We start from the raw sequence: 16560 nt of genomic DNA, 5'->3' as shown, positions 1-16560 counted from the left end.
TGTGGCACCATTAGTGTAGTATTGGCATGTGAAAACTAATACACTAACCTTAAATTTCCAGAAAGCGGTTGTGTGGGATTGTGCGCATTGTCTACAACATTAATCATACTCTTATTTCGTTTGCCTCTACACCTCCAGATCATTCCAGAATTTTTCAGTTTCTTGCCTTTAGCCTGCAAGACCGCAAGACCTGGACTGTGATCGAACTAATGTTTGTGTTGCCTATAATAATTCTTAACCTCATACTACTCGCTGTATATAACTTTACCTTCTACACCTTTTACTAAAAGCGAATGCTTGCTTTGTATTCATATTTTGATTACAGATATGTTTTTTTTCCCCAATAGCCAAGAGTAGCAGTGATCCTGGATGTGACAGCTCCTCTGATGTGTTAATTGTGTATGAGTTAACGCCAACGAAAGAGCAGAAAGCGCTAGCAGAAGAGCTTCTCCTCCCACCAACCTTCTTCTGCTTCAAGAATCAACCTGGATACGTCAGTGACGAGAACGATGTAGACGGTAATTACTCTGACAGTTTATAATGCCTTGTCAATAACGCGTTTTACATTTCTATGTCCTTATATGTTGCAACTTCTCTGAGTACAAGGCTTTGTCTCCAGATTGCACAATACAAGATGTATACATAATTCAATAAACCTTGTGGGGCTGGTGTATGTTCTTTCAAAATCATTGTCCGAATGTTTATTCCTTTCTGAATGTTTGAATTCAATCTCCGTCCATGTAGTCTGACCGCTTCTCAGTGCCCTTCTTGTTGCTGAGATCTCACACTGCTCAGTACAAGCTGCAGCTGTCAGGGAATTGGTCACCCTTCTGTGTGTTTGTTTTTTTTTTTTTTTTTTAAGCTCTTAATATAGGCATAGAGGTGGAATTAGTTATACCTGTATGCCTCCTGGATGAGTAGTCGTTAGACAAAAATCCTCTCTATGTTCTATCTTCTGTGCTATTGCTATGGGGCGTGTGCTGCCTGGAAGATAAGACTGCCTCTGGTCTTCATTATACAGGATTCCTCCTCCTCTTCTCTTCCTTTAGTGACCCTGTGACATCAGGTGTGCTGTTGCGACTCTTGTCACTGCGCATTCTGCCTGCCTATTCTGCCTGCCATCCCTCCCTGCACTGTTCCACCCTACCGTTGGCACAGTCTTCAATTTGATTTGCGCAGGTGCCGGGGAGTCATTGTGACTTTACAGTGCAGGGAGAAATGGCAGGTAGAATGCGCATGCGCGGGATTTCCTGCTGCGCACCTGATGTCACAGGTACATACCAGGGAAGGAAAGGGGACGAAAAATCCTGTATAATGAAGACCGGGGGCTATCTTATTATCTTCCAGGCACTGCACGCACCATAGCTCGGGAGATTGAAAATATAAAAGAGGATTTCTGGAAAGTGACCCATCATCCAGAAGGCATATGGGTACAGCTAATTTCACCTTTATGCCACCTGTATGCCCATATTAATATCTAAAAACCACAAAAGGGTAAGGCTGCTTTCTTTATCGTTCCTTATGGGAGACCCAAACCATGGGTGTATAGCTTCTGCCTCCGGAGGACACACAAAGTACTACACTAAAAGTGTAGCTCCTCCCTCCGAGCATATACACTCCCCGGATGACAAATCCAACCAGTTCAATGCTTTGTGTTCAGGAGGTCACACACACACACATGCATCCTCTGATTTTTGATTTCAAAGATTTGGAAGAAAAGCGGGTCCAATCTGGACTCCCGGCATGTCCCTTCTCACCCCACTGTGTCGGCGGTGCTGTTAAGGTTGATTTCAGGGCTGGAGCCTTCACATGACGCGCTCCTTCGCCATCCCTTGGGGCTCTGGTTTGAAGTGGGAGCCATCACGGTTCTCACTGCTTTGCAGGAGACCGGTCTCCATCCGCAGCCCTGTTCAGGATCCTGCCGGACGGAGCGATGACCCCCCAGGGACCTGGCACCTGCGTCTCAAGCTAAGTACTGAGACGTTATTACCACAGAAAGTGGTCTTTCTAGGGGTCCCTTGTACTTTATTTGTGGGGGAGAATGTGTTATATGTATGTTTTAACATTTCCGGCCGGTTCTCCAGTTTTCACTGGAGAACCGCGCCGATGGTGCCTGCACGCTGGCCGCATGTTTAAATCTAGGCCCCGGCTTCGCCTGAGGCCTAGTTTCGATTCTATGTCAGTCAGTGCAGTGAGACAGGGTGGCTCCGCCCACCGGCTGCTCAGCACAGGGAAGGGACACTCCTCACTGAGGAAAGCTTCCCTCCCCTGTATGCCTCATTTGCCCTCCGTCCTGCTCTCAGAGTAGGCCCCGCCCCCTCTCCTCGCTGCGGACGCCATTTTCTCAGCGTTCTAGGGCACAGAGATCAATGTCTGCAAACACATTGTGACAAATGGGGGCCTGGGACAGAGCCCCTAGTTCTGGGGGATCTGGAGGGCACAGAGATGCCCCTATGTTAAACAGTCTGGCAAGCCACAACCTCCGGTTGTGCAGCTGCTTATACACTCTGTTTATATACTCTGCTGGGGGTTTTTTCCGAACAGCCCCCACTTCTGGGGAATCTGGAGGGCACAGAGATGTTATGTTAAACGGTCTGGCAAGCCACAACCTCTGGTTGTGCTGCTGCTTATATACTCTGTTTATATACTCTGCTGGGGGTCTTTCTGGACAGAGCCCCCACTTCTGCAGCATGTCTTATATCAGTGCAGGGCTGCAAGGCTGTTTTTTTATTATGCACCGCATGTTGACTCGTACTGTCTGTACCGAGCACATAACCACATTGTGATGCCTGCTCTGACATAGTGGTGCCTCAGCCTGGAGGCTTATCCCCAGTGGTCCCTCCGGCTGCTCCGGCTCCGGGGTAGAATCCCTCTCTCCAGGGGACAGCTGTCCCGGACACTGCTGAGCATGCATCAGCCCCCTTCTCAGGGCGCTTCTGCTGCTACGGCTCGCTCAGCAAAGCTCACAGAGGATTCTTCATCTGGGAGCCCGTCCTCCTAACATGGAGACGCAGGGTCCCCTTTCCCTCCTCGCCCCGCGGCTCTGGTTCACGAGCTGACTCGCAGGACAAGGAGGATGCCTTACTGGGGGCTCGGACGCTCTCCATGTACCCCATTGATCTGTCCGAAAGTGACGCAGATGCTAATGATTTGATTGCGTCCATTATATTAATACTGGACCTCAATCCGCCTGTATCAGGGGAGCTCCCCTCTTTGGCAGAAAAGCATCAGTATACCTTGCCTAAGAGAACAAGGAGTGTGTTCCTTATCCACTCCAGCATTCAGGTCACTGTGACCAAGCCCAGAGCCTGTCCTAACAGACGCTTCCCAGAGCGTGGTTCTGATGACTGTTTCCCCCTTCCACCAGTGGTGGTCAAGGAGTGGGCTCATTCACCAAGGGTGGACCCTCCGGTGTCTAGACTTTCAGCCCGGACAGTTGTATCAGTGGCTGACGGCACCTCTCTGAGGATCCCACTGTCCGCCAGGTTGTCCTTCTGGCCAAATCTATATATGAGGCGGCAGGGGCCTCGTTCTCCCCATCTTTTGCAGCAGTGCGGGCTCTCAAAGCCATCTCTGCTTCTCGGGAGGAGATGCATTCCCTCACCAGGGCCTTTATGCCCGAATTGGTTGCCTTAACTTCCAGGCTTCAGTCTTTTCATCCTATAGCTGGAGACTGTCACCGCACTGCGGTGGCCTCGGCTACTTCCCTCGCTATCCGCAGATTCCTGTGGCTTCGAGAGTGGAAGGCAGATGCTTCTTAAGAAGTTCCTTGCTGGACTCCCTTTTGCTGGGACCAGTCTATTAGGTGAACAACTGGATGAAATTATTAAGGAAGCTTTTGGCAGGAAGAGTACTTCCATGCCACAACCCAGGAAACCTTCCAGGGCAGGAACCAGTCGAGGTTTCGTTCCTTTCGTTTCCTCTAACTGGTCGTCCTCTAAGCCCTCGGCCTCGTCCACTAACTCAGCCAAGGTCCGTAAACCAACTGGCGCATGAAGCCGCGTCCTAAGTCGGCAGGAGCTGCTGCCACCAAGGCAGCCTCCTCTTGATTATCTGGCCGCGCCAGTAACGTCCTTGGTCGGTGGCAGGCTCTCCCTCTTGGGCGACGTGTGGTTTCAACACGTCTTCGATCAGTGGGTGTGGGTTACCATCTCCCACGGCTACAGAATAGAATTCTATTCAGCCGCCAAACAGATTTTTTCTGACAACTCCCCCCTGCTCCAAGGCCGCCGCCTTCTCACAGGCCGTGGCATTCTTGCAGGCCAATGGAGTAATTGTACCAGTTCCCGACTGGGAACGGTTCTGAGATTTCTACTCAAATCTCTTCCTAGTCCCTGAAAAGGACGGTGCTTTCCGACCTGGATCTCAAGCTTCTCAACAAGCATGTTCAGGTGCGGCAATTTTGCATGGAATCTCTGCGATCAGTCAATGACCCAAGGAGATTTCTTAGCATCCATCGACATCAGTGATGTCTCTCTGCATGTGCCATTCGCAGTTTCACACCAGCGTTGGCTACGTTTTGTAATCGGAGAGGAACATTTCCAATTCGTGGCTCTCCCCTTTGGGTTAGCCACGGCCCCTTGTGTATTCACCAGTTGCGGTTCTGCTCCTCCAGGGGTTGGTAGTGATTCCTTACCTGGACGCCCTTCTAGTCAGGGCTTCATCCAGTGCAGACTGTCAGCGGAGTGTCTCGCTCACTCTCGCCATGCTTGCAAGTCCACTCTGACCCCGACCCAGGAACTTACGTACCTAGGGATGCAATTCAAGACTCTGCTGGCACTTGTGAAGCTGCCCTTAGTCAAACAGCAGTCTCTTCATCTGGCGGTTCGCTCTCTGCTGAGGCTCCGCCGTCATTCCATCAGGCACCTCATGCAGGTGCTGGGTCAGATGGTGGCGTCAATAGAAGCGGTTCCCCTTGCCAGTTCCATCTGCGTCCCCTGCAGCTGGACATTTTCCGCTGTTGGGACAAGGGACTTCTTCCTTGCACAGGCTGGTGGCTCTGTCGCCACAGACCAGGAGCTCTCTTTAAGTGGTGGCTTCGGCCCCTCTCTCTGTACCAGGGACGCTCCTTTCTGGCCCCGTCATGGGTGATTCTCACCACGGATGCCAGTCTATCCGGCTGGGGAGCAAAGTTTCTCCACCACCGAGCACAGGGCACTTGGACTCCGTCCGAATCAGCCCTCTCGATCAATGTGCTGGAAATCAGGGCTGTAGTCCTAGGTCTCGCAGCCGCCTAGCAATGTTGGAAGTTCAACATATCCTTCAGTGGACGGAGGACTCCAAGTCCACCATATCCGCAGTCCACATCCCAGGCGCAGAAAACTGGGAGGCAGATTATCTCAGCCGTCAAACCGTGGACAGCGGCGAGTGAGCCCTGCATCCGGCAGTGCTCCGGTCAATTTAGCAGGCGGGGCACTCCGGGAGTGGATCTAATGGCATCCCGGCACAACAACAAGGTCCCGGTTTACGTGGCTCGCTCCCACGATCCTCAGGCCTTGGCAGCGGACGCGCTGGTTCCAGATTGGTCCCAGTTCCGTCTGGCCTACGTGTTTCCCCCTCTAGCTCTCTTGCCCAGAGTCCTGCGCAAGATCAAAATGGAGGGCCGTCGGGTCGTACTCATCGCCCCAGGCCCAGGCGAGCTTGGTTCCCAGACCTGCTCCGTCTGTTCGTAGAGGTGCTGTGGCATCTCCCGGACCGGCCAGACGTTCTCTCAGAGGGTCCGTTTTCCACAACAATTCTGCGGCTCTCAGATTGACGGCGTGGCTCTTGAGCCCTGAATCCTTACGGCTTCAGGCATTCCTTCCGAGGTCATCTTCACTATGTCTCAGGCTCGGAAGTCTTCCTCGGCCAGGTTTTACCTCAGGACTTGGAGAATTTTCCTGTCCTGGTGTCGTTCTTCCGGCCATGCTCCTTGGCCGTTTTTTCCTTGCCGACCATCCTGTCCTTTCTACAGTCCGGCCTGCAGCTAGGTCTGTCCCTCATTCCCTCAAGGGACAGGTCTCGGCTCTGTCAGCGGCGTATCGCCCGACTGGCCCAGGTGCGCTCCTTCATGCAGGGCGCATCTCACATCGTTCCGCCTTACCGGCGGTCTCTGGATCCCTGAGACCTTCCTTTTGGTCCTCATGGCCTTACAGAAACCCCCCTTTGAGCCTCTTAGGGAGGTTTCGTTGTTTAGTCTTTCACAGAAAGTAGTTTTTCTGGTGGCCATAATTTCTCTCAGGAGAGTCTCTTATTTGACTGTGCTCTCTTCGGAGTCACCCTTTTTGTTTTTTTTCACCAAGACAAGGTGGTTCTCCATCCAACTCCGGGCCTTCTCCCTAAGGTGGTGTCTCCTTTCCACCTTAACCAGGACATTTCATTGTCTTCCCTTTGTTCGGCCCCTGTGCATCGCTTTGAGAAAGCGATGCATGCTTTAGATTTGGTGCGGACGCTCCGGATCTATGTGTCACGCACCGCTGTTTTTTTAGGCGGTGCACCTCTCTTTTTGTGCTGACCACAGGTCAGCGCAAGGGTCTCTCGGTTTCTAAACCGACCCTAGCTCATTGGATTAGGTCGGCCATATCCGATGCCTACCTATGTTCTCAGATGCCTCCCCCGCCAGGGATTAAGGCGCACTCGACCAGAGCTGTCGTGCCTCTTGGGCTACGGCTCAGCAGGTCTGTCAGGCTGCCACTTGGTCTAGTCTGCACACCCTTTCGAAGCACTACCAAGTGCATGCTCATGCTTCGGCAGATGCGAGCTTGGGCAGACGCATCCTTCGGACGGCTGTCGCCCATTTGTGAAGTTAGGTTTCGCCTACTTCTCAGTTTCTGTTTATTCCCACCCATGGACTGCTTTGAGACGTCCCATGGTTTGGGTCTCCCATAAGGATCGATAAAGAAAAAGAGAATTTTGTTTACTTACCGTAAATTCTTTTTCTTATAGTTCCGACATGGGAGACCCAGCACCCTCCCTGTTGCCTGTTGGCAGTTTTCTTGTTCCGTGTGTTTTCACCGGCTGTTGTTGTAGACAGAAGTTCCGGTTATTCCGGGTTTTACTCTATCTCTACTTATGGGTGGATGTCCTCCTTCAGCTTTGGCACTAAACTGGTTGGATTTGTCATCCGGGGAGTGTATATGCTCGGAGGGAGGAGCTACACTTTTAGTGTAGTACTTTGTGTGTCCTCCGGAGGCAGAAGCTATACACCCATGGTTTGGGTCTCCCATGTCGGAACTATAAGAAAAAGAATTTACGGTAAGTAAACAAAATTCTCTTTTTCACACATCCGGTTTTTGCTGAGCTGCACAATACGGCGCTTTGCAGAAAAAACGCAGCCGTTTTGTTTTTTTTGCCGCTGGTTGCGGTTTTTCCGCATAGACTTGCATTAGCGCCGTATTGTGCCGGATGGAATGTTGCCTGGCATGTTTTTTTGTGTGGCGAAAAAAAAAACTCATTGCGCCGGCATGATTTAGAATGCAAGCCTATGGACGCCGGATGCGGCGTCCTGTGGCAAAAACAGCATCCGGCAGCCGGATGCGTTTTTTTGCTCTGCGCATGCTCAATGATGCGTTTTTTTGCTCTGCGCATGCTCAATATCAAGCCGCATCCGTCAAAAAACAGACGGGCAGCATGGAAAAACTTATGCAACGGATCCGTTTTTCTTTATCGTTCCTATGGGAGACCCAGACAATGGGTGTTTAGCTTCTGCCTCCGGGGGACACACAAAGTACTACACTCAAAAGTGTAACTCCTCCCTCTGAGCTTATACACCCCCTGGAGAACCAGATCTAGCCAGTTTATCGCTTTGTGTTCAGGAGGCATACATCCACACATGCATTCTCATCTGATTTTTGATTTTTGGAAAGAGTTTGAAGAAAAGCGGGTCCAAGTCTGGACCCCCGGCATGTCCCTTCTCACCCCACTGTGTCGGCGGTGTTGTTAAGGTTGATTCCAAGGCTGGAGCCTTACATGCTGCGCTCCTTCACCATCCCTCCTGGGCTCTGGCTTGAAGTGGGAGCCAGCACGGTTCTCCATGCTTGGCAGGAGACCGGTCTTCATCCGCAGCCCTTCAGGATCCTGCTGGACCGGAGCACTCATCCCCAGGGACTTGGAACCCTGCGTCTCAGCAAGCTAAGTACCTGAGACGTTTATATATTGGGGGTCCCTGTACTTTATTGTTGTGGGAGAGTGTGCTGATTGTGTTTTATGACATTTCCGGCGGGTTCTCTGGCTGTCGCCTGAGAACCGCGCCGATGGTGCCTGCGCGCCGGCCGCACCGCTCAAATTTAGGCCCCGGCTTCGCCGGAGGCCTAGTTTCAGTTTCACTGCCCTCGCATGTCACTCATGCAGAGGGATAGGCTCGGCTCCGCCCGGCGGCCGTTCTGCACAGGGGAGGGACACTCCTCACTGCAGTGTATGTCCCCTCCCCTGTAGGTCTCTATGGCCCTCCAGATCCCGCTCTCAAGCAAGTCCCGCCCCCTCTCTTCGCTCCGGCGGCCATTTTCTCAGCGTTCCCCCTGCGATCAGTCATTGCAGCGCTGGTCTGCAGCATCCCTGCTGAGGTGCTGTGCTTGGGGGTCCGGGCTTCGGGATCTGGAGGGCACACAACACCGCTCCAGCGGTCTGGTAAGCCACAACCTCGGGTTGTGGACCTCTGTATATACTCTCTGGGGGTCATTCTCTGGCAGAGCCCCCACTCTACCAGCATGTCTCACACGAGGAGCAAGGCTCCAAAGCTGTATTCAGTATGCACTGCATGTAAGCTCCTACTGCCTGAACCGAGCACCTATCCACATTGTGATGCCTGCTCTAACCTGACAGTGCCTCAGCCTGGAGTCTCACCCCCAGTGGTCTCTCAGGCTGCTCCTGCTCCTGTGGCTGAACCCCCGGCTTGGGTAGAATCCTTTTCTAGGTCTCTCTCCCAGTCTTTTGCTGAGTCCATGGGACTTCTGTCCAGGACTTTGCTGAACATGCATCAGCCCCCTTCACAGGGTGCCTTTGCTGCTAGGGGTCTCTCAGGACCGGAGCTCACAGAGGATTCATCATCTGGTACCAGACCCCGTCCTTCTAAGAAGAGACACAGGGTTCCCTCTCCTTCCTCGTCCCGCGGCTCTGATTCAGGAGCTGACTCGCAGGACGAGGAGGATGCCTTTACGGTGGGCTCGGAGGTTAACTCCATGTACCCCATTGATCTGTCCGAAAGTGACTCAGATGTTAGTGATTTGATTGCGTCCATTAATTCTGTACTGGATCTCAATCCACCAGTATCAGAGGAACAACCCTCTCTGGCAGAAAAGCACCAGTTTACCTCGCCTAAAAGGGCAAAGAGTGTGTTCTTTAACCACTCCAGTTTTCAGGCTGCTGTGACCAAGCCCAGGGCCTGTCCTGACAAACGCTTCCCAAAGCGTGGTTCTGATGACAGTTTTCCCTTTCCACCTGAGGTGGTCAAGGAGTGGGCTCATTCCCCAAAGGTAGACCCCCCCGGTGTCTAGACTCTCAGCCCGGACCGTTGTATCGGTGGCTGATGGCACCTCTCTTAAGGATTCCATTGACCGCCAGATTGACCTTCTGGCCAAATCTGTATATGAAGCGGCTGGGGCCTCGTTCTCCCCGACTTTTGCAGCAGTGTGGGCTCTCAAAGCCATCTCTGCTTCTCTAGAGGGGATGCATTCCCTCGCCAGGGAATCTATGCCCGAAATGGTTACCTTAACTTCCCAAGCTTCAGCTTTTTCATCCTATGCCATGTCTGCCATGCTGGAGGCTTCTCACCGCACTGCGGTGGCTTCGGCTAATTCCCTCGCTATCCGCAGGATCTTGTGGCTTCGAGAGTGGAAGGAAGATGCTTCTTCAAAGAAGTTCCTTGCTGGACTCTGTGAGGTAAATCCGGAGATATGACGATAAATCATGATATTCAAGTTATGTCAGGAAGCCCTCTCCTGGTGTCACCCCCCCTTTCCTTCACACAACTCCTTCAATCAGAAAATTTACCACAGGGATAAACGGTTTGTTTAGCAGATAGGTGTCAAAGGAACTGGTCTGTGTTCCACTTACACCTCCAACAGCCATCTCCTCTGATATGGAGATTAGATGACTTGGGAACAATGGACGCAGGATGACCCCCTGCCGTCACCCTGTAACAAGAGTTGTATCTCATTATAAGGATATGGAACTATCCAGACAGAACGACTCCAGTAAAAAATGGTTCATATCTCGCAAGCCATATTTCCGATAAATATGGCAACCATAAAAATGGTGTCTCCGCATGCGGACGATGCTGGCACACCCTTTTTATGGGAGCAGGACCTGGGGAAATACCCCAGGCGTGATATCAGCCAATGGGGAACTAGTAGACAAGTCATGAGTCCTCTCGTTCTGTAGCTAAATTCATAACGGTCACAATGAGAGCGTTGGCGTCTGCCTACGACGCTCCCAGGCAAAGTTATGGCCCATATTCCATGTTGTGGATATTGTCCATAACTCCAGCCAGGGGTGGAGCAGTGCTCCCTCTGAGGTCACTAAGGTAGGAGGGGACCTGGATTTGCCCAGGTTGATAACCCTACTTCGGCCATTTTCCAGTGTTCTTTCGCTGGGGGTCACGTGTAGGAAACATCTGTGGGAAGGATCCTAGAAACCTGGTCTACAGCGCCCCCCTGTGGCCAGACGCACAAGGTAACTGCTGGAACTGTGTATGCCTGTTTGTAACCCATGCTTTGATTGTAACTGTACTCTGACATATGTATATTCTGTAGATTCCCTATTGTATATATTGTAGTTTCTAGTGTGCTTTAGGCTGATTAAATTATATAATTAATCTTGGGCTGTTCTGTTATCTCGATCTTGAATCCCACGTCTGTGTGTTCGGCTAATAGTTACCGTGAAGCGGTTGGTGGCAGCGAGTTGTGCCAAGGATTATTGTGGGGAGGCCAGTGAGATTCGGGGAGGTTTTATATATTCCGCCCGCGGAGGTCGGGGGAATATATACCCTACTCTCACCGGGGACCCTTCAATAATCGGCATAAGTAGTATAGCGGCCTCCTTGCTTATTGTCGGGCAATTCCATAATTGGCCTGACTATAAGAGGGGCGCTAGAGAGCGCATCACGTGCTCTGTCTGTCAGTCGGGAGGTATAAAGGAGGGGTGACCCCCACTTGTTACCCCCCGATTGTGACGTACTGGTAGCCAGCGCGGGGGATTTCTGAGTGACCCCCCCGGTGGTTCGTGACATATTGGTGGCAGCGGTGGGATCGAGATAATAGTGTGTGTGAGTGTGAGACCCATACTCCCAGACACTAAAGACTGCCTGCAGCAGCTGTGGCTGCTGGGGTCTTCAGAGTAGCTCAACACTAGAGTGTCAGAGTGCAGATACTGTAAGGTGTGTGGGTGCATCAGGTGTCAGTTCTGTGTCAGTGACCAAAAGTCTGCAAGAATGGCTGATGGCACCAGGAGCAGAGCTATGCAACTGGCCAATGCTAAAGCAGGAGCCGAAGAGAGGGAGGACGGTGCTGTGGACAGTAATGAGGAGGTTGCCCACGAGTCCTCCAGGAGCTCGACGCCAGAAAACCGTTCTGCAGAGGACAGCGCACAACCTGGCAATTATGGACAAGATGAGGAGCAGCTCACCCAAGGGTCCTCAACGAGCCAGATGCCAGCCCTCCGCTCTGCAATGGACAGTGAATCACCAGGCTCCGCAGCGGGCCGCAGATCACCACGTGCCATTCCACCGAGCCTGGGAGGCTCGGATAGCCTTCTTCAAATGGCTATGGCCCTTCTCCAGGCTGGAGACCAGGAGGGCTACAAGGAACTCCTGGCAGAGCGCAGGGCAGAGCGGCAGGCAGCGCGTGAAGAGCGCCAGGCAGAGCGTGAGGCTGCGGAGCGACGGCAACAGGCAGACCGTGACCACCAGCTGCAGCTAGCTCAGCTCCGGCCCTCATCAGCCACACGTGACCTTCAAGACACCAAACTTCCAAAGGTCCGTGTTGAGGACTTCCCAGTGCTGGAGAAGGATGGAGACTTGGACTCTTTCCTGACTGCTTTTGAACGGACTTGCCTGCAGCACCATCTGGACAAGGACCAGTGGGCCAAATACCTGACCCCCCGTTTAAGGGGTAAGGCCCTGGATATCCTTGGGGACTTGCCTGCTGAGGCAGATCAGGGCTACGACACCATCAAGCGGGCCCTGATCCAACAGTACAACCTCACTCCAGAGTCCTACCGCAAGAAGTTCCGGAGCCTACAGAAGGGACCAAAGGACTCCTGGGCTGACCACCGGCGGGCACTTGCCCGAGCTGCCGACCACTGGACCCAAGGCCTGCAGCTTTCCACCGGACCGGAGATCCTGGACTTGTTCATCACGGAGCAACTCTTGTGGAACTGCCCTGAGGATCTCCGCCAGTTCATCCGAGACCAGAAGCCAAAGGGGTCCACGGCTACAGCTGCCCTGGCCGATGACTACACCAACAATCGGGCTCCTGAGGCCAGGAGAGCAGCCACCAGCAGCACCTGGAGAGGGGGTAAGATGAATTCTACGACTGCCCCACCTGCCCCTAGACTGCAGGGGGTGTCCCCCTCAACTCCCCTCTCCAGGCCCGTGGCAGAGCCAAGACGGTGCCACCAGTGCAACCTACCTGGACACTTCAAGGCCATGTGCCCTCAGCGTCCCAAGGCCCCGGCTCCGTCCCCGTCCCAAGGGCCGCCCAAGGTGTATTGTGTGGGTGGGGGTGGTGGTAGGTCCCTGGACAGCTTCCAACCTGTCACCGTCGGCCGGTCTGTGACCATAGGACTGCGAGACAGCGCCTCGGAGGTGACTCTGGTGCGGCCTGAGATGGTGTCCCCCCAAGACTTGATACCTGGAAAAACCCTCGCTGTCTCCGGGATTGGAGGCATTGACCCGGCGCTGCCTGTTGCTGGCATTTATGTGGACTGGGGCGCAGGGCGAGGGGTGAGGGAGGTGGGGGTAACTGATCGGATCCCCGCAAACGTGCTACTTGGGACAGATTTGGGGCAGATAACCTCCCAGTTTGGGCCCCCCCCAAAAGCTGAACCTTCAGCCAGTACTGACATGACTCCTGACAATGTTAATGTGTTATCTATGAATGATGTAAGGGAGGAGGGAGTGAACTCTGATTTTTCTGCTTGCATAGACACCATAGACACACTCAGCTGCAGCTGTGACAGGGGAGGGGGTCAGAGAAAGGTGTGACAATGCCTCTACCAGTGATCAGCCAGTGAGCTGGGATCTGTTGCCCTCTGCAGGGATAAGCAGAGAGCAGGGTGCTGCAGGGGGAGGACCAGTGTGTGGGGTGGGGGCTACCACAGCAAATGTGGGGTCCCCAGAGATTTCACAGCGGGGTTCTGTTGCTGCAGGAGGGGAACAGGCAGGTGAGATTGGGGCCGGTCCCGGAGCGGAAGTGCTCCCAGGTAAGATCTCGGTGCAGGGTTCCCCCACAACCGGGGTGTCAGGAAGCCAGGTAGGTCTGCCTGAACCGGCGACTTGGTCAGGAACGGAGGAGGAGCAGGCACGACCCACGGTCGCAGCAGCTGTGGCCGCTGTCACCCGCAGTGGGAGTGCTGGAAGCCAAGGGGCCTCCCAGAGGTCCGATAGCTCTTCCCCTTCTGACCAAGTGGCAGCCGAGTCAGGTGGAGGCCAGGACACAGGTCCCGGGGTACTGACCGAAGATGTGACAGTCTCGTCGATTCTGGCCACATCTAGTCAGGGGTTTCAGGCAGCGTTAGAAGCTGACGACAGCCTGAAAGCTCTAAAGGAGCAGGCGGCACAGCCTCCCTCGGGCTCGGACCCGGAGCGAGTGGTCTGGGACCAAGGACGGCTGTACCGGGTCACGGTCCAGCAGGGTTCACCGGAGGCGTGGCCCAGGGACCGACAGTTGGTGGTACCCTATCCGTTCCGGACGGAGTTGTTGCGGATCGCACATGAGATTCCGATGGCCGGACACCTAGGGATCGCTAAGACCAAGGCCAGGTTAAACCAGCATTTCTACTGGCCAAAAATGGGGGCCGATGTGGTTGCCTACTGCCGTTCGTGTGAAACCTGTCAGAGTGGGGAAGGCGGGGCCACACCCCAAAGCCCCACTGGTATCTCTGCCCATCATCGATGAGCCTTTCAGGAGGGTGGCTGTGGATCTGGTCGGCCCGCTGGCCATCCCCAGCAGCTCCGGGAAACGTTTCATACTAACGGTAGTGGACTATGCCACCCGGTACCCAGAAGCAGTGGCCTTGTCGTCCATTCGGGCTGACAAGGTGGCCACCGCATTGCTGGAGATTTTCTCCCGAGTGGGTTTTCCCCAGGAGATGCTCACTGACCGGGGGACCCAATTCATGTCCCAGCTGATGGAGGCCCTCTGTAAGCAAGTCCAGGTACGACATCTGGTGGCCAGCCCGTACCATCCACAGACTAATGGCCTGTGCGAGCGGTTCAATGGCACCTTAAAGCAGATGCTTAAGATGTTGGTCGACTCCCACGGGCGTGACTGGGAGCGGTATCTCCCACACCTGTTATTTGCTTACCGGGAGGTTCCACAGGCCTCAACAGGATTCTCACCGTTTGAGCTCCTGTACGGGCGACGTGTGCGGGGCCCCCTGGCTCTGGTGAAAGAGGCTTGGGAAGGGGATTTGGCCACCCCTGGAGTGTCGGTTATCGAGTATGTCATGCGCTTCCGGGACAAAATGCAGGCCTTGACGCAACTGGTACACGACAATATGGCTCAAGCCCAGGCCGATCAGAAGCGTTGGTACGACCAGAACGCTTGTGAGAGGACCTACCAAGTGGGTCAAAGGGTGTGGGTACTGGTCCCCGTACCACAGGACAAGCTTCAGGCAGCCTGGGAAGGCCCATACCTCGTGTACCAGCAGCTCAACCCTGTAACGTACCTGGTCACCCTGGACCCTGCCCGTGGAAGGCGGAAGCCCTTCCATGTGAACATGATGAAGGCACATCATGAGCGGGAGGCATGTGCGCTCCCCGTGTGCAACCTGCCCGAGGAGGGAGAAGCGGAAACCCTCTTGGATATGCTAGCCCAGGTTAGGGCAGGCGGATCCATTGAGGATGTGGAGGTTGGCCACCAGCTCTTGGAGGACCAACGGTCCCAGCTGTGGGCCACCCTACACCCCTTCCGGGGGTTGTTTACCAACCAGCCCGGAAGGACTGACTTGGCTGTCCATCACGTGGACACTGGGGATCATCCCCCGATCCGGCGTTCAGCATATCGGGTCTCCCTGGAGGTGCAGCAACACATGCGCCAGGAGATTGACGAGATGCTGAAGCTGGGGGTGATCCAGGCATCCAACAGCGCTTGGGCCTCGCCTGTAGTCCTCGTCCCTAAGAAGGACCGAACCACTCGGTTCTGCGTGGACTACAGGGGGCTCAATGCTGTCACGGTCGCCGATGCGTACCCAATGCCACGCATCGATGACCTGCTCGATCAGTTGGCCGGAGCTCAGTACCTGACCATCATGGATCTGAGCCGGGGATATTGGCAGATCCCCCTGACTCGCAAGGCCAGGGAACGCTCTGCCTTTATTACCCCATTTGGACTGTACGAGTCCACGGTGATGCCATTCGGGATGAGGAATGCTCCTGCCACTTTCCAGCGGATGGTCAACACCCTGCTCAAGGGACTTGAAGGGTACGCGGCCGCGTACCTGGATGACATTGCCGTCTTCAGTCCCACCTGGGAGGACCACCTAGAGCATCTAGCACAGGTGCTCAGGCGGATCCACCAGGCAGGTTTGACCATCAAGCCGGGAAAGTGTCAGCTGGCCATGAGCGAGGTCCAGTACCTCGGTCACCGGGTAGGCGGGAGAACACTGAAGCCCGAGCCTGAGAAAGTGGAGGCCATCGCATCCTGGCCCACCCCCAGGACCAAGAAGCAGGTGATGTCCTTCTTGGGGACCGCTGGGTACTATAGGAGGTTTGTTCCATGCTATAGTAGCCTGGCAAAGCCCTTGACGGACCTCACCAAGAAGAAGCTGCCCTCTGCAGTCGATTGGACAATGGACTGCGAGACAGCCTTCCGGGCCCTAAAGGACGCCCTGTCCAGCCCGCCCGTGCTACAGGCAGCCGACTTCACGCGGCCGTTTGTAGTACAGACCGACGCCAGTGACTTCGGCCTCGGTGCGGTGCTCAGCCAGGTGGACTCTGCGAGCCAAGAGCACCCAGTCTTGTACCTGAGCAGGAAGCTGTTACCAAGGGAAGTGGCCTATTCCACGATGGAAAAGGAGTGCCTGGCCATAGTGTGGGCCCTGCAGCGTCTGCAACCCTATCTATTCGGGCGCCACTTCATCGTGGAGACGGACCACAATCCCCTCAGCTGGTTACACACTGTCTCCGGGACGAATGGCAGGTTGTTGCGATGGAGCCTGGCGCTCCAGCAATACAACTTCACCATTCGACAGAAAAGGGGCCGTGACCACGGTAACGCAGACGGGCTGTCCCGACAAGGAGAGGTCGCGGACGGGCGCACGGGGGAACACCGGAGTGTGCTGCCCCCTAGCGCCCTCAAAAGGGGGGAGGTGTGAGGTAAATCCGGAGATATGACGATAAATCATGATATTCAAGTTATGTCAGGA

At 54.3% G+C, this 16560-nt stretch overlaps 1 protein-coding gene across 3 annotated transcripts in view; it reads left to right on the top strand.

Moving 5' to 3' along the window:
- The window catches only part of LOC142291709 (E3 SUMO-protein ligase RanBP2-like), a 189831-nt gene that overhangs the window by 133538 nt on the left and 39733 nt on the right, over window positions 1-16560 (top strand). For all 3 annotated transcript variants that reach the window (XM_075336442.1, XM_075336441.1, XM_075336440.1), the window contains exon 21: window positions 348-518. In XM_075336442.1, coding sequence (XP_075192557.1) covers window positions 348-518 — 171 coding nt within the window. The remainder of the gene's footprint in view (window positions 1-347; window positions 519-16560) is intronic.

The sequence above is a fragment of the Anomaloglossus baeobatrachus genome, chromosome 2, assembly GCF_048569485.1.
Source record: "Anomaloglossus baeobatrachus isolate aAnoBae1 chromosome 2, aAnoBae1.hap1, whole genome shotgun sequence".
Taxonomy (NCBI): Eukaryota; Metazoa; Chordata; class Amphibia; order Anura; family Aromobatidae; genus Anomaloglossus; species Anomaloglossus baeobatrachus.
This window is presented reverse-complemented; position numbering and strand designations above follow the sequence as displayed.